The sequence below is a fragment of the Rana temporaria genome, chromosome 11 (assembly GCF_905171775.1).
Source record: "Rana temporaria chromosome 11, aRanTem1.1, whole genome shotgun sequence".
Taxonomy (NCBI): Eukaryota; Metazoa; Chordata; class Amphibia; order Anura; family Ranidae; genus Rana; species Rana temporaria.
In genome coordinates this window covers 113,477,761-113,502,429 of record NC_053499.1, presented here as the reverse complement: position 1 = coordinate 113,502,429, position 24,669 = coordinate 113,477,761, and the positions used below count along the sequence as shown (strand labels likewise).

Sequence of the window (24,669 nt, the reverse complement as noted above, 5' to 3'; positions counted from 1 at the left end):
CCAAGACCAAAATGGAATGCTCTGAGATAAAACTTCTAGATCTTCCACCACGAATGCTCAGTATGAAGATGGCCACTCACCAGAGCTGTTTGACCCCTTTTTACAGGACGGTCAAAAGACGCTTTGGGAACACCAGATTGGTTACGCTTATGGCATAAATCCACTCCAATGTCCACTCAGGAAGGGGATAGAATGTAAAAAATTACTTCACAGGAGACGCGAATAAAAGTCTCATAGTGTAGTAATTTTTTTAAAAAGTAAAAACAACAGCAATAATGGCAGTTACACTCGCATGTTGTAGTGCTTGGTCTGGCACTAGATGTACACAGCGTGTGAGTCAGCTGATCCCTGGGGGTGGCGTGCTTTCCATTTCTCACTCTGAAGGGCAAAGCCTGATGTGGGGTATCAAATATGGACCCGGAAATGATGGATCCTCTGCTCCAACATATGTTTCACCGTGATTGGACTTCCTGAAGCTTTACTTTATAAAGCTATTTTGTTGTCATCGCTTGTAGTACAAAACACTGTGGTGCCTAGGTTTTCATCACAAAGGTTAGGAGTGACATCAGGTACTTGGATGATTCTTCATAATGGCGAGGGCACTGTTTGAAGTGGGATGCACATCCATTTCCTAACATGTATGTTTTGAAGGAGTGGATCTTGGATGGCATACGCATTCTATCCAAGCATACGTCGCCCATGATTACCCAACCTAGATTACGTTTTTGTGCGTAAGGGGCATCATCAGGTCCATTGCACTGCTTACGTACTTTATGTACTCTGAGAATGTCTCTTCCTAGCAATACCAAGATTTCAGCATTCATGTCCATTATAAGAATCTCATTAACAAGGTGCCTTAAGTGAGGATGGTGATATGCAGCCTCTGGAGTAGGAATTTCTTCCCTTTCATCTGGTATCTGGTCACACTCAACTAATGTTGGTAGGGGTATGCCCTCTCCCTTACTGATATGAGAGACCATGAACCCATCAGCCCTTCTGCCAAAGGTCTCTTCACGACCAGAACAGGTTCTGAGAGTATACAGTGATGCATGTCCATCTATACCAAAGATCTCAAAGAATTTAGGCTTAACCAGGGATCTATTGCTCTGTTCATCTATTATGGCATACATCCTAATAGCTTCCTCAGGTTGGCCCTTTGGGTATATCTTGACTAGGCATATCTTAGCACAGCATTTGTGATCTAAGTCTTCTCCACAGACTTCTGTTCATGCAAAAGAAACCTTAGTTGTGGCTGGAGCATGACCTTGTTGCTCCCCGCCTTGACTTGAAACAGTGAATTGTGGGCCCACAATTGTGGGTCTCTACTGTATTCTGTGCACTTGATAACAACTTTACAGTCTTTAGCAAAATAACAAGCACAGCACCTGTAGCATATTCCAAGTTTCTGAAGAAACTCCCTGCGCTCTTGTAACGTCTTTGCCCTAAACCCACAACATTTCTTTAGGGGGTAAATAGGGCTTCTTGTGAATAGGGCACCGATAATTAGGGTCTTTATCTCTGTCATCACAATCTCTCTGGTGAGCAGGAGAAGATACAGGTGTTGAGATGTCTGTCCTTTTGATTGATTGATTGATTGATTTTAATATTTCTTTACAGCGCCACATACACCCTGAAGGGTGTGTCTAAGCGCTGGAAGGAGGTCCGCTGGTCTATTCTGGACCAAAAAGCAATCCAAGAGAAGAAAGAAAAAAGACTTCGTAGACGAACTGATGGCTCGTGTACATAAATAAAAAGAGAAACCATATAAAGTATCAACAATAAAAACAAACGGTAGCAAGGGGGTTTGGAGTGAGGGGGACATAGGGTGAGGGAAGGAGGGGCCAGGTCAGTTTAATTAGGCGTGGTCATAATCAACTTGCCCCAAAGAGGAAGGTTTTAAGAGCCTTTCTGAAGGTAATAAGAACAGTGTACTTCCTCAAAGACAACGGGAGAAGGTTCCAAAGCGAGGCGGCTCTGGCTCTGAAAGATCGGCCACCAAACGAAATCAACCTTACTAGAGGGATGACAGCAAAGTCCTGATCGGCCGATCTCAGTGCCCTGGGGGGGTGGTAATGTATGGCCATGTTATTAATGAACAGTGGGCCATGTTGTTTGAAGGCCCTGAACATAACACACAAAGCCTTGAATTCAATCCTCCTTGCGCATGGGAGCCAATGAAGTAGTCTGAGAACGGGTGATATATTGTCCCATCTTGAGGTCCCCGTAATCAACCTAGCTGCCTGGTTCTGCACCAGCTGCAGCTTGGAGAGCCATTTAGTAGGGAGTCCAAGGTATACCACATTGCAAAAGTCAAGACGTGAGATGACTAAGGCCTGTACTAGTGTATTTCTGTGTGTTTGGGAGAGCAGATGTTTTACCCGTCGCAGCATCCGAAGATAGTAAAGGGCATTCTTGGTACAATTCCTCACCTGTGGAATCCATGAAAGTTTATTGTCAAATATGACGCCCAGGTTTCTTACTTGGCTGGATGGAGTGGGGCACGGGCCCATTGATACGGGCCACTCTGCAAGCAGGTTTAAACTTTGTGTTGGACCTGTAAGAAGTACCTCAGTTTTAGATACGTTCAGGGCCAAACGATTGTCCTTCATCCATGTCTGGATAGATGAGAGGCAGCAGGAAAGAAGGTGGGCTGCCGTGGGGTTGAGAGCATCACTGGCCACAATTTGTATGTCGTCAGCGTATACCTGAGTGGCCAATCCCCATGAAGAGATGATATCTACCACGGGCCTCACATAGCAATTAAACAGCCACGGTGAAATTGCCGAGCCCTGAGGGACCCCGCAGAGAAGGGGCACCCTCGCTGACCTAAATGGGCCCAATATTACTTGGAATGTTCTGCCTGTCAGGAAATTGCGTATCCAAGTAAGGGGTACGCCTGTAATATAGAACTCGTCCTGCAGCCGAGCCAGGAGGATCTTGTGGCTGACAGTATCGAAAGCCGCGGAGAGGTCAAGCAGTACCAAGGCCGCCGACCCCCCCGCGTCTCTCGACTCCAGCAGCCTTTCTCTAGTGGCCAGGATGGATAGCTCGATCCCTCTTTTGGGCCTAAACCCCGATTGAGCATCGTGAAAGAGATTTTGTAATTCACAATGTGCTTGAAGTTGCATAAGAGCCTCATGTTCCACCAGCTTAGCCAGAAAGCATAGTCCTGAAATGGGGCGGTAGTTGGACATAACTTTGGCATCCAGCGTGCTTTTTTTCAAGATTGGTGTGACCAGGGCATGTTTCCAGTTATCTGGAAACTCTCCAGTTGTCAAAGAGAGGTTAACCATGATCAGAATCTCATCGATGACTGTGTTGATGTTATCCTTAAGCAACCATGCTGGGCAGGTGTCATCGGCATAATAAGAGGGTTTTAGATGTTTAATGGAGCTGAAGAGCTGAGTTTTCGTTACTGGCTGAAAGGAGCAAAAGGGAATGATGTGATTGGGCCGGTTGATCTTAATAGTGAGGTTTGCTGAGGGGACAAGGACTGGGGGACCTAGGCCAGCTTGGATGTCACAAACTTTGTTGACAAAGGCCTCAAGTAGATTGTCACATAGAGCTTGAGAATGGACAATTTGTTGGGAGGCCAGTGGTGGATTAAACAGCTCCTTACTGATTTTAAATAGTTCCGCTTGGCTATTGGCCGCTAATTCGATGCGGGATGCTAGGGCTATTCTCTTATGCTTCCTTACTAACTGGAAGTAAGCACGGGCCTGTATTCTATAGAGGATTTTATTAGCCTTAGTTTTATTTTTTTGCCATTTCCTTTCTAGCTTCCGGCAGTTATTTTTGAAGGTGGCTAATTTGGGGGTGTACCAACGATTGGATTTGTACATTTTTGGCCTGAAGTTCGATTGGGTGAAGGGTGCCACTATGTCCAGCATGGCCTTAAGTTTACCATCAAAAGCATTGAGTTTCTCATCTAACTGCTTGATGCTTTCCTCGAAGTCGTCAGGTAAAGCCTCATAGCTGTCTTTCTCAAGAGGGTGTGTGTAGGATTCGAGGTTCGAATAAGTATTGTGGAATAAATCAGGTGTGATTTTTTTCAAATTTCTGTACGGGAGGGAGGGTTGCATAAGGGCTCCTTTTGGTTTATCCGTGGTGTTTAGGGTAAGAATTTGAAATTGCACTAGGTAATGATCAGACCAGACCACTTGCTTGATTGTGGGAATGGTGGATTCTCCCACTGCCGAGAATACTGCATCAAGCAGATGCCCCTTTTCATGTGTATGTTCCCTTACTATCTGTTTGAGGCCTAAGCTGTCCATGTCTGCTAAAATCTCTTGAGCTGATAGATCGAGAGGGTCCTCAAACCAAAGGTTGAGGTCACCCATGACAATTAATGAAGGGTATTTAGTAGCACAGTCGGTAATAAGGGTCATGAACTCGCTAATAAAGCGGGAATCATAGCCTGGTGGACGGTATATGATAATTACCAACATGGAGTTTGTAACCTTTGTACTGCATTTAATTGTCAGATGTTCAAAAGATGGTATAGTATGTGAGGGGATCACAGTACAGGTAAGCTCCTCCCGATGGACCAATGCCACCCCCCCACCTTTTTTAGTGGGTCTGCTGTTAGATGTGATATTATATCCCTCGGGAAGGAGTTCGTCAATTATGTCTAGACAGCCTGGTACAAACCAAGTTTCCGTAATGGCTAGAAGGTCCAGCCCTGTTTCCAAGATAACATCGTAAATTTCCGTTGCGTGCTTGTTAGCGGACCTGGCGTTGATCAAGCCAGTGCAGAGACCCTGCTTCGACCCAGTGGGCCTACCGAGAGACATCCTTGATTTTTTAACAATATGTAACATTTGACATATGTCAATGATGTCAGGGTGTAGGGTAGTTATCGGATTAATTAATTCAAGTAGGCGATCTTTAGTGTAGAATAAGTGTTGAGACTTGATGGCCCCCCTACCTGTAGGACTGATACACAGCCTGGGCGGAGATGTTATCGTGAGTGGAGCAAGCTTCCTGGCCCTGGTCCGAGCCGTCCGGGCCCGGACGGGCACAGACGGGCTTGCCTCGTGCGCGCCTCCGGCGCGCACCCGGCGCGCCTGCCGCGCGCCCGCGGGGCGCGGGGCGTCCATGTCTGAAGAGCAACCCATGGGTGGGCGGGGCCTAGCCAGCCGGTCAATCAGCACACTGGAGGAAGGGTTGCCGGGTGTTGCCGTAGCAAGTGCAGGGTCACAGAAAGTCACAGAGAGCAAAAACGCACAGCTGTGCAAAACAATCCAGCAGGCTATTTAGGAACAGCAGATCGGAGCAGCAGATCAGCAGCACAGTCCTTCACTTCCTGGGTAGGGGGCGCGGGGCGTCCATGTCTGAAGAGCAACCCATGGGTGGGCGGGGCCTAGCCAGCCGGTCAATCAGCACACTGGAGGAAGGGTTGCCGGGTGTTGCCGTAGCAAGTGCAGGGTCACAGAAAGTCACAGAGAGCAAAAACGCACAGCTGTGCAAAACAATCCAGCAGGCTATTTAGGAACAGCAGATCGGAGCAGCAGATCAGCAGCACAGTCCTTCACTTCCTGGGTAGGGGGCGCGGGGCGTCCATGTCTGAAGAGCAACCCATGGGTGGGCGGGGCCTAGCCAGCCGGTCAATCAGCACACTGGAGGAGGGGTTGCCGGGTGTTGCCGTAGCAAGTGCAGGGTCACAGAAAGTCACAGAGAGCAAAAACGCACAGCTGTGCAAAACAATCCAGCAGGCTATTTAGGAACAGCAGATCGGAGCAGCAGATCAGCAGCACAGTCCTTCACTTCCTGGATAGGGGGCGCGGGGCGTCCATGTCTGAAGAGCAACCCATGGGTGGGCGGGGCCTAGCCAGCCGGTCAATCAGCACACTGGAGGAGGGGTTGCCGGGTGTTGCCGTAGCAAGTGCAGGGTCACAGAAAGTCACAGAGAGCAAAAACGCACAGCTGTGCAAAACAATCCAGCAGGCTATTTAGGAACAGCAGATCGGAGCAGCAGATCAGCAGCACAGTCCTTCACTTCCTGGGTAGGGGGCGCGGGGCGTCCATGTCTGAAGAGCAACCCATGGGTGGGCGGGGCCTAGCCAGCCGGTCAATCAGCACACTGGAGGAGGGGTTGCCGGGTGTTGCCGTAGCAAGTGCAGGGTCACAGAAAGTCACAGAGAGCAAAAACGCACAGCTGTGCAAAACAATCCAGCAGGCTATTTAGGAACAGCAGATCGGAGCAGCAGATCAGCAGCACAGTCCTTCACTTCCTGGGTAGGGGGCGCGGGGCGTCCATGTCTGAAGAGCAACCCATGGGTGGGCGGGGCCTAGCCAGCCGGTCAATCAGCACACTGGAGGAGGGGTTGCCGGGTGTTGCCGTAGCAAGTGCAGGGTCACAGAAAGTCACAGAGAGCAAAAACGCACAGCTGTGCAAAACAATCCAGCAGGCTATTTAGGAACAGCAGATCGGAGCAGCAGATCAGCAGCACAGTCCTTCACTTCCTGGGTAGGGGGCGCGGATAGATATTGCTCTATTAAAGTCTCTACGTTTAGCTGCTGTGTTATCATACTGTAACGGAACGTCCCGCACTCCGCTTGAGTGCTTGCGTCATATACCACTTGCTATCAGTCTGGATATAGATATCAGATATTCCAGCTTATCGGAATCTGGAATCCCCCTTTAAAAAGGGGGCCACCAGATCTTCCCCCATGTGAATGAGTACTATTCATTTACCAAAAAAGTGTCAAAAAGTAATAAAAATACACACAAAGTTTTTGACAATTCCTTTATTAAAAAATAAAAAAAAAGTTTCTCCTGATGTAAATCCATTGTCAATCATGATGCCCGCCCCACCGCCGAACCCAAAAAAATAAATAAAATGAATCACTCCGCTGTCAACTAGGGCAAACCGCTGAATGCCTGGCTTGCCGTTTAACATTTCTTATATAGGTAAGGGCAGGGCCATCTGGTGATGTCACCTGGTGGCACCACCCCTTGTGATGTCTCCAACCCAGTATGTACCAATCGGTGTCGTCACAAGGGGGCAGTGCCACCAGGTGACGTTGCCAGGTGGCTTTGCCCCTCATAAATAAAAACTGTCAAATGGCAAGTCAGGCATTCAACGGTTTGCCTGAATTGACGGTGGAGCAATTTTTTTTTCTTTTTCAGGTGGCGGCAGCATCATTGACACTTTTTTGGTAAATAGGTAGGGGTACCATACTCATTCAAATAGGAAGGTGCTGGATTTGGTAGCCCAGATTTCGATAAGCCCCCTGCCCACAGATCCCCACAACCACAGCTCAGGGTTGTGGGGATGAGACCCTTGTCTCATCAACATGGCGGGCCATCTACAAGGATTGCCTTGTGTTGGGAAAAACTTTTAGAAGCAGAGGAAAGAGAGAGCTCAATTCACCCTGATCCCGCTACAGCACTTCTTAACCTAAAGCCTGATACACTCACCCATGCACAATTTCAACTCCTCATTCAACTTACCACAGCAGCTAAACAAACTATTGCCAAAGCATGGAAATCCCAAACTCTAATTCTAGCAGAGACTAAACACAGAATGAATAGAGCGCTTATTTTTGCTAAGACGGCAGCCATAGATGATAATAAAATAAATACATTTCGTAAGGTTTGGCAACCATGGGTTAAACATTACCTCCCCACTGATTTTGACCAGTCTTTGCTATTACCACACTAGGTTACTTACAGTATTTGCTAATTATTTGTCTTTCTCAATCGTGAGCCAGGCCATCACCTCGGGAAATTCCTCCTCCTACCCCTCCCCTCTCTCTGTCACTAATGTTTTGCTTTTAGTTTTCTTTTTTTTTCTTTTTTTTTTTTAGGTTGGTATGTTATAATCAAACATGTCAGTGAATCTCATATTTTTTTCTCTCTTTTCTCTCCTTCCCTATATGTTACTTATAATATAGGGATACCTATTTCTCTCTTTTTTTTTTGAGGCATATCCTACCACTGAAGATTTATATGTAGACGGTTTGATAGATCAATACTCTTACGTTTTGTATTTCCACTTTCAATTTATTGTTCCCACAAGTCAGTGGTATGATAGCTATAAACTCTCCACTATAGAAATTATAATTTGTTAGGGGAACATTTTATCCCTTTTCCATAACGCATGGTTTACTATTCAATTAAGTTAATTACTCGTACATTTACTGAGCGTGCCCCCACTCATCCACAGTTTAAACCCATTTGGGGTGGTTGAGTGGTCAGGAGGCATGCTCTACAGAAATTTACCAAAATATCTGACCCATTATTGGGTCCTCTCATTTGTTGTTTAACTATGTGCTACTCATGAAGTTTTCTTCCTACTCCCCTGTTAGTTTTGAGTTGCATGGAGTTACGGAAGCATTGACATGTTTCTACTTACTGTATAAGTATCTCATAATATGTTGCTTATTACATTTTGTTTGCTTTTTTTTTTTTTTTTGTTCTTTTTCTTCATGTAAAACTCAATTAATATATTGAACAAGGAAAGAGAGAGCAGGCAGGATCCACATTAAATGCTATAGATTGAGGCAAGTACAACCATTAACACTCAGTTTACTACAGGTATAGGGTGACCTTGTCAGCATTTAAAGTAAAGGAATATCCTGTGCCAGTAAAGCTCCTACTTCTGATATGAGTATAGGATCTATGGTGAGAACCTCCTGGAAGCAATATTAACGTGTGCTGAAAGTCATGTGTTTCTTTTGTTTGTTTTTTTGAGCCATTGGTCAATAGTTACTGCTATAGAAAAAAAAACATTTGTTCTAAATTTGTGAAAGTTAGAACATTTTTATTATAGTTCCACATATTATGAACATAATAAAGGAAGAACAAATTATTAAATGAACAGTATAGTGTCATATGGTCACATTTTAATTTTTAATCTATATTTTAGGCCATGAAGTCTTATAAAGATAATGAATTACTAAGAATAATGCCAGAAAATGTAAACCATTCAGCAGCAATTAACCAGTTCCCTACCGAGCCATAGTAATATGACGTTGCCAGGAACCTTGTCTCCCTCCGGGTGGACGTCATATGACATCCTGGGCTTCCCGGTCGCTACACATTTACAGAGTAATCGGTGCAGTTTTATAGCACTAATCGCTGTATAAATGTAAATGGTCCCAAAAATGTGTCAAAAGTGTCCGATATGTCCTTTGCAATGTCACGTTACAAAAAAAAAAACGCAGATCGCCGCCATTACTAGTAAAAAAAAAATGCAATAAAACTATCCCCTACTTTGTAGACGCTATACCTTTTGCGCAAACCAATCAATATAAGCTTATTGCGATTTTTTCTTTACCAAAAAAAAGGTAGAAGAATACGTATCGGCCTAAACTGAGGAAAACAATTGTTTGTTTGTTTTTAATTGATATTTATTAAATCAAAAAGTTAAAAATATTGTGGGGGTTTTTTTTTTAAAAAATTGTCGCTCTTCTTTTGTTTATAGCGGAAAAAATAAAAACCACAGAGGTGATCTAATACCACCAAACAAAAGCTCTATTTGTAGGGAAAAATTTGGGTACAGTATTGCATGACCACGCAATTGTCATTCAAGTGCCACAGTGCTGAAAACGAAAAATTGGTCTGGGCAGGAAGGGGGTGAAAATGCTCTGTATTGAAGTGGTTAAAACACATTTACCTACAGTATCTGCAAACAGAAATGCTTATCTAAACAAATTGTGATCATTCTGATTTTCACTCTATTGGCGTTTTCTTTCCAGTTTTCTTTATTATATGATTTCCACAGATTTCGTTCCACTGATTTTACACTCGTCACTCTAATCTGAAATAAAATAATAGAAGAGCATTAACTGAAATTAAGAGTAAAGTATGCAGTAATTCAACCCACAATACAACTACATACATAAACTAAATGTTTGCAGTATTCAACCCAAGCAAGCAAGCAAAAATGATCAGTTCACTTAGGCCTGATTCACACTTATGCATTTTTTGGCGCTTTTTGCAGAAACGTACTATAGTTCATTTAACATGGTTTCCTATGGGACATGTTAACATCTATGCTTTTTTCGGCCACTGTATTTCTGGAAAGGGAGAAGTTGCAGATGTAGTGTGTTTTTGCCACGATTGTGCAGCGATTTACGCCAAAACACAAAGCATGAAAAATGTAAAATCGTGTGTGTAAAAACGCACAGCAAAAAGCACTGCAGAAACGATCAAAATCAAACTGCATAGGTATGAACCAAGCCTAAAAGAGATTATAAAAGGCATGCCCTAGCTCCCTTGCTTAGGTGATTCATTACAGATACACTTTATATATGCCCTTTCAAGCACAGAAAACTTGAAAAACTTGAAAAAGTGGCTGTAAGATAATTTACGGTTTATCAGTATGCCTTGGAAACAGCATCCCCTGTACTGCTACATCGAATACTGTGGATAGACATGTGCAGTTCGTTTCGTTCCAAATTAATATTCGGACACATTTTTATTATTCAGAGTTTCGGATATGTCCGAATACCCGAATTACAATATAAACAAATTTTAATGAATGCTTCGAATAACCTAACAAAATTCGAACTGAAATTAAAATCGAATTTTACATTGAACTCCAGTCTAATTCTCACTACACATATATTGCTGTAATGAAAGACTGTGGGGCAGATCCACAAAGATCTGCACCGGCGCAGCGTATCTAAGATACACTACGCCGCCGTAACTTATTTGGCTTTGTTTTAAATCCACTATGAATTTGCGCCGTAAGTTACGGCGGCGTAGTGTATCTCTCGCGGCGTAAGGGCACGGAATTCAAATGCGGCGGGTAGGGGGCGTGTTTCATTTAAATGAAGCGCGTCCCCGCTCTGAATTAACTGCGCATGCGCTGTCCCTAAAATTTCGCTGTTTTTGTTAAGCCAAAGGTGATTTAAAGAGTCATTGTAATCATTTGTTTTTTCATTTTGCTGCATTTGAATCGAAAACAATAAAAACATTTTCGTTTCGACCAATTAGAAAAATGTATCGATTAAGGCTAGAATGTGTGGCAACAGCAGCCATTCATTAAATACAAAGCCAAAATAAATCTTCAGAAAATTAACAATGCTAATATTAAATAACCAAAATTGGATCAAGGTTTTTGATTGTCATCTTTAACACACCTGTGCAATTTGTAGAGCACAACAAAGGTATGGACATTGCTTGCTATGGGCTAGTTCACACCTGTAATGCATCGGGAAGAATAATATGGGTTCTTTTTCGGTGCATCAACACATGTTTTTGGCCCAATAGACTTCAAGGGCAGCGCATAAAAAAAGCATGAACATTGCATATCAATATATAAAAATGCAGACGCAAAGGTGTGAACCAACACAATGCCTTAGGCTGCGTACACACGATCAGTCTAAACCGATGAAAACGGACTGAAGGACCGTTTCATCAGTCCAAACCGACCGTGTGTGGGCCCCATCGGTCAGTTATCCTTCGGTCCAAAAATTTTAGAACTTGCTTTAAAATTCAACCGATGGACGCCTAACCGATAGGTCAAAACCGATGGTTAGTACGCAAAAGCATCGGTTAAAAACCTGCGCATGCTCAGAATCAAGTTGACGCATGCTTGGAAGCATTGAACTTCGTTTTTTTCAGCACGCCGTTGTGTTTTACATCACCGCGTTGGACTTGATCGGTTTTTCAACTGATGGTGTGTAGGCACATCAGACCATCAGTCAGCTTCATCGGTTGGACTGATCGTGTGTACAGGGCTTTAGGGATATTCCCAACACAACTGCAGTTACCAAATGAAACATAACATGACATATTTCCACAGGGATGCCATACCTGAGATGGCTCCCCAAACTCAGTTGAACATTAAAGGGTTTTCCTGACAGACTCCATGGCAGCCTACGTGTGGGTTAATCCCGCCTCCTCTCCAATGCTATAGGACCCCATACCCATAAAAGTCAGCTCACCTTCCAGTACTGTGTTCCTTTTTTGTCCTCCTCCAACAGTCCTGGGATGCACAGTAGTTAATTTCTCCAGAATGGAAGCACACTTACAGCGGTGCAGCTCGGAGCCCAGCCATGGGCGGGTGGTGAGCTTTAGCAACTTGTTCCACGGAGGGACGTTGCTGCGGTGTGCCTGCATCTCCATCCTCGGCTGGCAAGGTCTGATCTTCTGATTCATGGCAGTCACCTCTGTGTATTTGTTTTGTCTGTTATATTGTGCTGTACACTGCTCGTTTTTTGCCCTGTGAGCCCCTGCCACTTCCTGTATGGCGGCTGGAACGCTCCTGCGCTCCAGCTCGCCGCTGCAGGCTGCGCAGGCGCCGGCACCTCGCTCAGATCGAGGCTTGGTTAATGCCTGGGCAGTACAGCAGGACCCGCGCCGGCCACACAGGCGCCGTTGGCGGCTTCCCCACTGAGTGGCAAATTTAAAGCTGCTGCTCGCCTGTAGTAACTGGGATCTCCCTGACAGGCGAGCAGTACACTATAGGATTTACACAGGTCAGTGTCTTATCATGTTTTAAGACTTATTATAGTCATGCATGGGGGAATGTCTTTTGGTAACATTTAACCAGCCTCCACTGCATGGCTGGTCTCTCTCTTAAAGGGGCAGTTCATTGATTGCGTTTGCGTTAAGTACTTGTTTTCAAATCCCGTCCTGCTGTGACGCTTGGGTCCTGGTGCTTTGGACCAATCGCCACCCACAAGTGGCCAGCCCCTTCGCACAAGGTATGTGCAGGGGAGGGGAGGGCTTAAGGGCTGTAGTTGCAAGTATAGGTTTACTTGAGGCCTTATTCTTTTTCCCCTCAAATCTCTCTCTCTAGCCCTTCCGGTTCGGATCCTCGCATTACAGTCCAGACCAACTCAGACCTTGCCAGGCCATAACGCCACTCGTTTTCTTCAAAGTCAAAAAGCAAACGCAGTTCTCCGTCTGCATCTCACCACCAGAGGAGAAGATCTCGTTCCTCCTCCAGACACCGCTCCCACCGACATGACAGCCGCTCTGGTCGAAGAGCCTGCTGGGGCTGCGCCACACAAGTCCCTGAGGGCAAATCATTGTGTGACCGCTGCTACGCCCGCGCTGTTGGGGAAAAAGAGACTAAAGAGCAACGCATCGTGTCTCTAGTTGAACGGGTGGTGTAACGATCTTTAAAAGAGAAAGTGTCTTCCCACGCACAAAGCCAGGCCAGTACCATCTGGTCTGGTTCTCCGGCCGACGAGGTCCATGAAGATCCAGGTCCTTCCCAGCCATACACTTCCTTACCTACTTCCCCGGAGGAAGAACTGGAAAGTGATGAGGAAAGCGTGGAGTTTGATTTCTCCCAAGTAACTCCGCTCATTAAAGTGGTTAAGCAGGCCCTTTTGTCTACTCCCCCAGCCAAGCAGAAAAAGTACTTCAAGCGGCTCGGGAAGGAGTGCCCAAGTTTTCCGTTACTGACTGAACTGAAGGGGAGCAAGGTGGACAGGAAGTCCTCCATGACAAACAAAGCCTCCAGAATGTATCCTTTTAAAACAGATGAGGTTAAACATCTAGAGAACGTCTCTCTAGTAGACGCGGAAGTAATGCGTCTGGCCAAGCACGTTACGCTCCCATTGGCCAAGACAGTCTCCTTCAAGGATGGTCTTGACAGAAGGATGGATCAAGATCTTAAAAGAATTTACGGTCTTGCTGGTACAGCTTGCAAACCTGCCCTAGCCTTGGCAGCCTTATCGAAAGCCATGGAGGCCTGGATGGAGAATGTAGACTCTTTCCTCAAATGAGTTTCAGAAGATCTGGCCAGGAATTCGGCAACAGCCTAAAGCTAGCAGTGGCCTTCCTGGGTGAGGCATCCGTTGATTTAATCCACCTATTGGCGAGAATTATGCGGTCTTCAGTTACAGCCAAGCGGGCCCTGTGGCTGCGCCCTTGGGTTACTGACCCATCATCAAAGCAGAATTGGTGCAAAATTCCCTTTAAGGGATCGTCTCTGTTTGGTAACAAACTAGACTACACCATAGCTGAGGCCGCGTACACACGGTCGGTCCAAACCGATGAAAACGGACTGAAGGACCTTTTCATCGGTCCAAACCGATCGTGTGTGGGCCCCATCGGTCAGTTATCCTTCGGTCAAAAATTTTAGAACTTGCTTTAAAATTGAACCGATGGACACCTAACCGATAGGTCAAAACCGATGGTTAGTACGTAAAAGCATCAGATGGACTGATCGTGTGTACAAGGCTACAGGTGGTAAATCGGGCTTCCTCCCCCAGGACAATCGTCAGACCGGAAGGAAGAAACCTCAGTTCCGAAGACATAGCCCGGAGCGTTCAAGGGAAGCTCGCTCCTACAGACCACTCAATGAAGCCCTTGAGAAACTCAAAAATTGTAATTCACTGACAATTAAACCATCTGACAAAGGTGGAAATATCGTCATCCTTGACAATGACCAATATAGGAACATGTGTCAAAAAATACTCTCCAATACCGAGTGGTATATGTCGATACCTATGTCAAGTATTCTTAAATTTGAGACACAGTTCTATGCACTTATGGATGGAGCTTTTGCTCAGGGTGCGATCAATCAGGACACCTGGGAATTCCTTCGGACCAAATACCCAAAAATACCAACGTTTTATTGTTTACCTAAGGTCCACAAAAACCTTACTGACCCCCCAGGGAGGCCTATAGTGTCGGGCAATGGTGCCCTCACCGAAGACCTCAGCATTTTTATCGACACGCATCTACGGCCCTTTGTAATTAAACTCCCGTCCTATATTAAGGATACTATTCATCTACTTCAAAAAGTTGATTCCCTGCATACATCAAGTGATACATTATTGGTAGCCATAGATGTCGAAGCTCTATACAGCTCCACCCCCCATACCCTTGGGGTGGCGGCCATCAGGCATGTTATCTCCTCCATTTTTCAAAGGGATCGCAAATTAGGCGAATTTCTTGTGATGGTACTTGAATTTGTCCTCGAACATGGTGTTTTTTCATTCGATGGCTCCTACTTCCTCCAGGTGCAGGGGGTTGCGATGGGGACTTCTTGTGCCCCATCGTATGCCAACCTGTACCTGGGGGAGTGGGAGCACTCCTTCCTTTCCAGCAGGGGTGCCAGGCCGTGGATTCATCATGTATCGGCTTGGTTCCGATACATTGATGATATCCTTATGCTGTGGGAGGGATCTGCTGCTGAGCTGGATCTATTTATGTCTACTATGAACTCTAACGACTTCAACTTGAAGTTCACAGTATCTAGTAGCAACTCCGAAATTGCATTCCTGGACGTGCTCCTATCCAAAAACCCTGAAGGTGGCCTTTCTACTGGTCTATACAGAAAACCCACAGCGGGTAACACAGTGCTACACGCTACCAGTGCACACCCGGCAGCACTCATTAAATCAATTCCCTACAGTCAGTACCTGCGCCTCAAGCGCAACTGCTCAAACCAAGATGTCTTTCTATCGGAAGCTGCTGCATTGAGAGACAGACTCCTACTAAGAGGATATTCCATGAAATCTTTGAAAAAATCCTTTAAACGCGCAGATGGACAAACCAGAACTAACCTGCTATTTAAGCCCAACCAACAAAAAAAGACCACGAGTGATACTCTTAGGATTATCACTAAATACCACGGCCAGCACCAACAAGTCAGGTCAATCATTAAAAAATTCTGGCACCTTCTATCTATTGATCCTAACCTGAGTCCATTTGTACCAACAGAACCTGCGATCACGTATCGACGAGCATCCTCCCTCAGGGACCAGTTGGTCTCCAGCGAATTCAGGGGTACCTTCCGTAAGGACCCTTGTAAACGCTTTGGAACCTTCACCTGCGGGGGATGTTCTATCTGTCGATACATGAACACGAAAGCTAACGTCACCCTACCCAATGGTCGATCATACCGGCCTCGACATTTTGCTAATTGCAAAACTGCAGGGGTGGTATACCTACTCACCTGCAGCTGTGACAGATTTTACATCGGTAAAACCAAATTATGATTTCACATACGTGCCCTAAGACACATTCACTCAATGAAAACAGCTAACCCAGATCTGCCTCTAGGCAGGCACATTTTGTTGCACCATGGAGGCAAGTTCTCGGGAGCTAATTTTCTTATTCTGGACAGAATCCACCCAAACGCCAGGGGTGGTGACTGGAACAAAATATTACTTCAACATGAGACCCGCTGGATCGCTAACCTTGGTGCGAATATCCCCCCAGGTCTTAATGATCTGATTAGCTTCAGACCGTTCCTGGAGGGTTTTGCATCCGGTGGCTGTGAAAAAGATTAAGATCTCATGTTCCTTGACAGTAACTAGGTATCTTTTCATTTTGTCCATATCATGGGCATTTGTTTTTGGATTTTTTAGATGTTGTGATTTTACATGCTTTGTTCAATCATGTTTAGGGGTGCTTACCGGTGTTCGCTGCTCATGTGTTGTCATTTTGGGACCCTGTCGCTGTTCACGCTAAGTGTCCCCTCAATTTGTTGCTGTTTATTTCATGTGAATTGTCTCTTTTAATTTACATTTATTTTTGGATTGTCCCTGTCCTTTATTTAGTATTTTTCCTGGTTTTTTTTGAGAATGTACCTTACCACTTTCCAAACTAATCTAATATCTCCTCCTAGATCTGTCATCAATCAGCCTCTTTACTCTTTATGCACATGCCTCTGCCTGCCTTCTAAACACCTTTAGAGCAGCCCCGTGTTTTTATACTTTATTGGTTGCCATGACAGCGCTCCCTGTCAGCAACGCCACCTGTGTGTGTATTTTTTCCACACAGCGTGCACTCTTCTATCTTCCGTATATGCTGGGCGTTCCTTGGAGAAGGTAGGCACTCCCCCCCCGGCCTCCGTGCTGTCTCCCCGCCCTTGTTGGGCGATCAGCTGCTCGGATGGGCGCGGTGACGTCACACGCCGGGAACCATCGTGTTCTGAGCCCGCCCACCTGCGTGTCTATACGGCGCACAATGTACCCGGCGCCAATCAGATGCAGGGGGCGGTGTTTTCCCCTGTCCCTCCCCTATTACTGGACAGCTATTTACCCACACGAGCGGCCGCACTAGTAGAGCGCCGACTGCTGATCGCTAATTACCTCTATCCTCCTTGTCCTGGTAAGACTGCTACTATCTTCCTGTTGCTGTTTTTTTATAAGCTCTTATCATAGTAACTTGTTGGGCTCTTACCTCCCAGGCTCTGCCCTCAATGATTTTAATATTCATGTGTTCCCCACAGAGTTGGATAATCTGTGCTGTCACACCACTGACCTCCTGAACCCTTGGGATCGTCCCTGGCTTACCCCTTGCTCCATTGCAGGTATGCAGTAATTTTTGTGCTCACAGTGCAAGCCACCTTCATTGTCTTCTTTTACATGCCAAATTAACTCTTTATTACCCATCTATACTTACATGTCTCTCCCTTGACTTTCTCAGGAGTCCCATTGATACCAATAATTCCTATTGGGGTAGCTTGTGTTTCCCTGCAGGTATGCCAATATCATGGGTTTTTAATGTTGAATACATTTACGTGCAGCATCATTCGTTACGCACTGCAATTAACCCATGACTTTCATTTTTTACCATCCTTTTCCTGCTTGATGCCTTTAGGAGCCCCACCAATACTAATATACTCCAGTTTGGATCTCTCCTTCCTTGATTGTTTGTTTATGCTTCAAACACTGGGATCACACCTTTTGCCTCTTGGCTGCTTTCCTGCTCTACTCCAAGCATTTTAAGTTTCATTACAGGTATGTATCCCCCTTTTTTCCCAATAACTTTTATACAATTGACATTTTTTGTACATCGACATTAGTTATGTCCACCTTTATCATACTATATTCCCTTTTTTTTCTACTCTGCAGGAGCCGTGTGGCTCTGCTCCACATCTCCTCCTGCTTGCCCAGGGTTTGTCTTCAGGAGTTCTGGGACACGATCCTGTGTCCCCTTGGTTGGCTCCCTATCCACCTTAGGGAATTGGTGCCTAGGTGCTCTTCGGTCCTTTTTGGTCTACACAAGTGGTGATGGGTACGTGTTTAATGTAACGTGTAGATTTTTAATTTTTGCCTTCCCCTCTGATATATGAATACATGTTAATCTGCTTTACGATATATGAATACATGTTAATTTGCTTTATCATAATCTTTTACTGCATACAGTATAACTGTCGCATGGACTCCGGCCCCTGAAGAAGGGACTGAAATCCTGAAACGCGTAGGGCCTGAACTCATCCCTGCGGATATACGCACCACTTAGTGACGTACCTTGTTTTTACAATAATGTGTTGCCTATCATAATTTTTGCTTTGTATTCTTTCATAATAAATTTTACTATACCTCATACTTTTTCTTATCATTGTTACCGTTAAAGCCCCACCCTGGGGGAATCTCTCCTCTTTCCACAGACCTGGTAGGGACTTCAGGAGGAACTGGAGCAGAGATCAAATGTCTTTCCGCAAGCCAGCCACAAGCCAGGCGTCAAGTGGACGTGAACAGGCAAAGTCTTTTTGAGATAACGCCCGCCCAGGCGGGTCGGGTGGGAGCCCACCTGCTACTCTTTCGGCACGTCTGGGCGGCCTCGATCGCGGATTTTGGGGTCAGGACAGGACAGTGTCATCAGGTCACGCATGGTCCTTCTCCAACACTCCTCCCCCCAGATTCATTTCCACCCTACTCCCAAGTACGGCAGAACAGAGGCAGGCTCTACTGTCCTACGTGGGCCTGCTAAAATAACAGGGAGCAGTAGTATGTGTCATGAAGTATACTTCCCCCCCTCTTCTTGGTACAGAAGAAAAGCGGTGCCTGGCGTCGTTATAGATTTAACTTACCTGAACAGGTTCATAAGGCACGGGAGGTTTAAAATGGAAACTCTGTCAACAATCCAACAAGCCATACAGCCAGGCGACTGGATGATCTCTATAGATCTAAAAGACGCTTATTTCCACGTGCCAGTGGCAGAGGAGTTTCAGAAGTACCTTAGATTCCACATCGGGCAGGAACCCCTTCAATTAATTTGCGCTTCGGGTTGACGACTTCCCCGCGAGTCTTCACCAAGACATTGGTTATAATGTGTTGCTGAGCCATGGGGTACTAAAACACAAATGGAAGGCATATAATACAAGGCAGTAGCTTACATGGACAGGCAAGACCAATGGCAGCTGATGGTGAATAATCTCTGGAACAAAAAAAACATCCTGCAAAAGGAAAAATTAGTCAGGTAGAAATCTGTAGGACCAACCGGATCCACAGCAGCCAAAAAAAATATACAGAAAAAAACAAAAAAAACTGTGTCCACTAGGGACTCCGATCAGGGGGGCTATATTCAGTAGCCGGCATTGAAAAGTCAGCAGGCAACAGGCCTTTGAAGGTAAACAATGACTCAGGTGTTATCATCAAACCCTGTGAGCACAGTCTTCCGCTTAATCAGGAGCATGAGACACAAACTGTTCCCTTTCCAACAGTAAAGTAGATCAGGTGTTAAAACAGTCATTCAAAAAAGGATCATCAGGTTGCCCTCCTTCGCCTACCCAGATCATCTCGCAGGGAACGTTCTTCCCTATAGAGCCATTGCATTTCAAGAGAAGGTTTCTCAAAGAAGTGAACTTCATCCCTAGCCACCACTCGCAAGCGTGCAGGATAGCGCATGGCATATTGTAGCTCCAAAGAGCGGAGCCTTTTCTTTTCATCATTAAACTCGACTCTCATTTTCTGCACCTCCGCAGAAAAGTCCGGGAACAAGGAAATCTTTGAATTATCCATTGCCAGGGCATCACCCAGGGTGCGGGCTTTATAGAGAATAACATCACGGTCCTTGTAGTTGAGTAGCTTAAAAAAGAAGGCTCTTGGAGGGTTGCCAGGAGGTAAAGGCCTAGAAGGGACCCGGTGCGCACGCTCAACAGCAAACATTGGAGAAAACGCATCCTTTCCAAACTTTTCAAACAGCCAATGCTCTATGAATTGGACGGGATTCTTCCCTTCCATCTTTTCAGGGATACCAATGGTTTTGATATTATTTCTGCAAAGCCTGTTTTCTAAATCTTCGAGCCTTGCGGCGTGTTTAGCTACCAACAATTGCTGTACGTGCGACTCCCTCTGCATGGGCGCCCATTCATCCTCAATAGTGCTGATGCGCCCTTCCACTGCAGTAGTACGGTCTCGCAGCTTCTGCATGTCCTGACGCATAAAGGACATCTCAGCTTTCATCCCCTTTATTTCTGACGCTAAGACAGTAATAGACTGGTTACATGACATGACTGCAGAGAAAATGTCCCGCAACGTGGGTTCAGGATCAGGCAGGCCTGATGACATGGCCGCCCGCATACTGTCAGCCACAGGGGTATTACTCACTGCATCCCACGGCAGCAGCACTGGTGCTGATGGATCTTCCAGAGGCACAGTATCGTCCACATCCGACTGAGAGCCAGAGTGATCCTGCGTCCCACCTCCACCCGCGGCCGGCAGATCTTGTGTGCCGTTAAGGGAGAAGAGCTTCTGTGCGGCCTCCTTATACTTCTCCTTAGCCGTCTTCCCTGCAGTGCCGCCATCTTGGATCGTGTATTGCGAGGCAGAGCGGGCCGCAGATCCCCATCTAGACTTTCTCCCGGCGGCAAACACTCCCAGCGGCAGGTGGGCAACGATGACAGGGAACACCGGAGCACAAGGAGAGATCGTTTGCAGGCAAACAGAGGTGTTTAGCAGGATAAGAGCACGGATACCCGGCAGAGCTCACACAGTGCACGTCTGCCTACATCCGCTGCCAAGCCACACCCACTAATTCTACTTTAAGTTTTTAATTATCTATATATATTATGTGAGTGTTTTTCTCTTACTTCTCTTGTCCTTTTCTTTAATTACATAAACAAAATGTAAGAATAATAATTTTGGAAATATTACCTTTCGTAAAATAATGCTCTAGGGGAACCGCATAAACATGGACAAATCAGGGCTAATCCAAGCAGCACATATTCAAATATCAGGATTCCGAAAGCAAATAAGTAAAGATCCTTGTCACACAGTCCTTCATATACTTTGTACACCTTAAAGACCCAGACACTACCTACATTTGGGAAAAATGTAAAGTCGTTAGTAAAATGAATACAGCGTATATACTGTAAACATGAGCACACAAACACAGCCTAGATACCTAGCTTGAGAATCTTTGTTCCTAATGAAGTGATTGGATTACTCACACCATGTAGCAAGTGTTCTGATGCCTGTTCTCTCCTAAGACGCTGTTTTTAATGTTATTGCTATTCTGTGCTTCTCTTGTAATTGTAATTGCAATTGCTATTTTATTTCTGTTTCTATCTGTAACCATTTAATTCAGAATAACATTGTAAAATATTATATTACACTTCAAGTGAATTGTAAATCTGTTATTTGACTTTTTTCATGTTTGATTTCCTTAAGTTTATTGCATTGTATTGGGATTTAGCTGACTTTGGCATTGACTCCTTGACGCCCACCCACAGTGCATTTACTGTGGATGGGAGGCACAGCCAGGCTAGGCGATGTACTGGTACGTTGCCAAGCACATGTGCACTAACTCGCCCACTGGGGTGTGCAGTGGTGGGATCCCTTGACGGTGCTTGGTACCCTGCCGCTGTGAGTGGGCATAGTGATCACATGATTACAATGTCAAAAAAATGACTGTATTGTGATGCTGTGATTGGCTCACAGCTATCACGTGGTACTTGAATCATGTGATTAGCTGTAGCCAATCACAGCATGTCAACAGTAAGCAAGCTGTCGTGAATGGAAAGTTAACTATTTCTTATAACAGTAATGATCACCCTCTAGAACTACTCTGATGAAAGTATGTAAAAAAAAAAAAAATAGTTAAAAAATTAAAAATGAAATACACTTTTTTTTCATACTGTCACCAGTCAGTATTCCTGATCCATGCCACACCAGTCATATGATGAGGCTGTACTGCACTGGTGACAGTGTGTAAAAACAAATTCTGAAAAAAAATTTTTTATTTAATTTCTTCATTTTCCAAAAAAGTGTGAAAAAAAATTACAACTTCAAAAAACACACCATGCCTCTTACTAAATACCTAGGACTTTTTTGCAAAAAGAGAAAAAGCCTATTTTAATGTGCATATGTCGCGTGGTGATACCGCGAATGCACTTGGATGAAAAAGCTATTGATTGGGCTTTGAGGGCACGTCATCGTTTTACTGGGGACACGCTTGGATTTAGGTGCGGTCTAGGCTACAGGATTCTGCTCTGGCAGCATCATATAATATCCTCTGGCACTTATACCTAGGATCCAAAGACTGCCTTATTGGATGTTTTCATCTACCCTACTTAGCCTAGCACATTGAGCACTCAAATACTGCACGTGCAGATCCCCATATCCGAATTTAAGTGCTTACCAGCACCTGACTGTTTGATCACCCTTTCTTACATTTCTTTATGTGTTTTTTGATATTATCCCCACGTTAGGCTGGATTGACAGATTCTGTCCACTCAGCCACTGTGGGGTTAGGACACCACTGTCGCTTGTCTACCCCCAATGCGACTTACTTTATGCAATATCTTATGCTCCTGAGGAAGCGCTAACGCGCGTAACATGTAGAGCAAGGCCTCCATTAAACCTCCGGAAATACCACATGGGATACACAACTCAACACTATACTTGTAACTGTGCTTGTCAGATAAAGCTTGTATATAATAAGATTGTACATTGTTGTCACTACCCTTGTAGTATTAGTCACTGACCTAAATTTGTTTTTACGTCTGTTTGATTTTATGATATTTCATATTCAATAAATACCTAGGACTGTCTACTTTCCAAAGAATTGTAATTTAGGGAATATTTGTACTATCCTGTAATTTTAAGGCCTCAAGAAATGAGATAGACCAGGGATATGCAATTAGCGGACCTCCAGCTGTTGCAGAACTACAAGTCCAATGAGGCATAGCAAGATTCTGACAGCTTCAAGCATGACACTCAGAGGCAGTGGCATGATAAGACTTGTAGTTTTGCAAAAGCTGGAGGTCCGCTAATTGCATATCCCTGAGATAGACCATCAGTATATCAGAATCGATCCATTTTCAAATATATACCATTTGTAGACGCTATAATTTTCATACAAACCAAGTCATATACCCTTATTGGGATTTTTTTTTTTTTTACCAAAGACACATAGCAGAATACATTTTGGCTTAAATTTATGAATAAATGTGATTTTATTGGACATGTTTTATAACAGAAAGAAGAAAATATTGGGGTTTTTTTTAAGTCATTTATATAGCAAAAAATAAAATAAAAACAGTGGTGATTAACTACTGCCAAAAGAAAGCTCTATTTGTGTGAAAAAATTATAACAATTCCATTTGTGTAGTGTTGTATGACTGCGCAATTGCCAGTTAAAGTAGCACAGTGCTAAATTGCACAAAATGCCCTGGTCAGGGAATAAAACCTTCCGGAGGTCAAGTGATTACAGCGGTAGTTAACACCACTTGCTCGCTTTTACCTGCAGGAAAGCTCATAATAAAGCTTGCCTGTGGGTACAAGGAATATCTCGTAAACATGCACCATTTAGGAGATATTCACTACTTCTACAGACGGTGACATCACAGGTACATGTGCACCTCACTCTGAAAGGACGGCATTCCGTCCCTTCAAATCTGTGTCCTGCAGACATGACTCATGTGTGCCGGAGCCCACGAACATGGAAGGAAGACCAGGTGAAGATGGAAGCCCTGCCAGTGGTGACAGCACACCGCTGGGGGGCTTCGTTTTAAGGTAAGTCTTTCATGGTATGCATGTATGCAGATCATACTAGCACATTATGCCATTAACTTGCAGGGGGAGGTTTTTTTTTTGGACACATAGGGCCAGATTCACAAACATTTGCACTTGCGTCGCGTATCATTGATACGCTACGCCGCCGTATCTTACCTGGCGGAATTTCGAATCCACAGCGAAATCGCACCGTAAGTTACGGTGGCGTAGTGTTTTTCTAGTGGCGTATTTGAAATTGGGCGGGTTGGGGGCGTGATTCATTTAAATGAAGCGCGTTCCCGCGCCGAATGAACTGCGCATGCTCAGTTTTGAAATTTTCCGCCGTGCTTAGCGCAAAATGACGTCGCACCAACGTCATTTTTTGAACTTAGACGTGAGTTACGTCCTTTCCTATTCACGGACGACTTACGCAAAAAAAAAAATTAAAATTCGACGCGGGAACGATGGCCATACTTTAACATGGCAAGTCTATCTATACGCCAAAAATAGCAGCTTTAGCTATACGCCAGGAAAAGCCGACTAGCGACGACGTAAGAGAATGCGACGGCCGCGCGTACGTTCCTGGATCGACGGAAAAAGCTAATTAGCATACGCGACGCGGAAAACGACGCAAACTCCACCCAGCGGGCACCAAAGTATTGCACCTACGATCCGAAGGCGTACGAAGCCGTACGCCTGTCGGATCAAAGCTAGAAGCCGTCGTATCTTGGTTTGAGGATTCAAACTAAAGATACGACGCGGCAAATTTGAAAGTACACCGGCGTATCAGCAGATACGTCGCGTACTTGCTTTGTGAATCTGCCCCTTTACTACCGCTTTAATAACATCTGAAAATACAACAGAGAACTCACATAAACTAGATAAAGCGGGATAAGAAACAATAATGACAGAAGAGACCAAAGAGATAAAGAAGAGACTGAAAGGGAGTGAGGAAATAGTTTATTATAGCAGTGAATAGGGGAGGGATCAAGAAAAATCTACAGAAATATAGTTTTGCTT

General features: G+C 44.9%; 1 protein-coding gene across 1 annotated transcript in view; it reads right to left on the bottom strand.

The window, feature by feature from the left end:
• Positions 1-9,545: 9,545 nt before the first annotated feature.
• LOC120916819 (transmembrane protein 272-like) overlaps positions 9,546-24,669 on the bottom strand; it is a 33,668-nt gene continuing 18,544 nt past the window's right edge. The window contains exons 7-8 of the mRNA XM_040327761.1: positions 20,809-20,971; positions 9,546-9,767 (exon numbers count right to left, since the gene is read on the bottom strand). Coding sequence (XP_040183695.1) covers positions 9,758-9,767; positions 20,809-20,971 — 173 coding nt within the window. The 3' untranslated portion in view covers positions 9,546-9,757. The remainder of the gene's footprint in view (positions 9,768-20,808; positions 20,972-24,669) is intronic.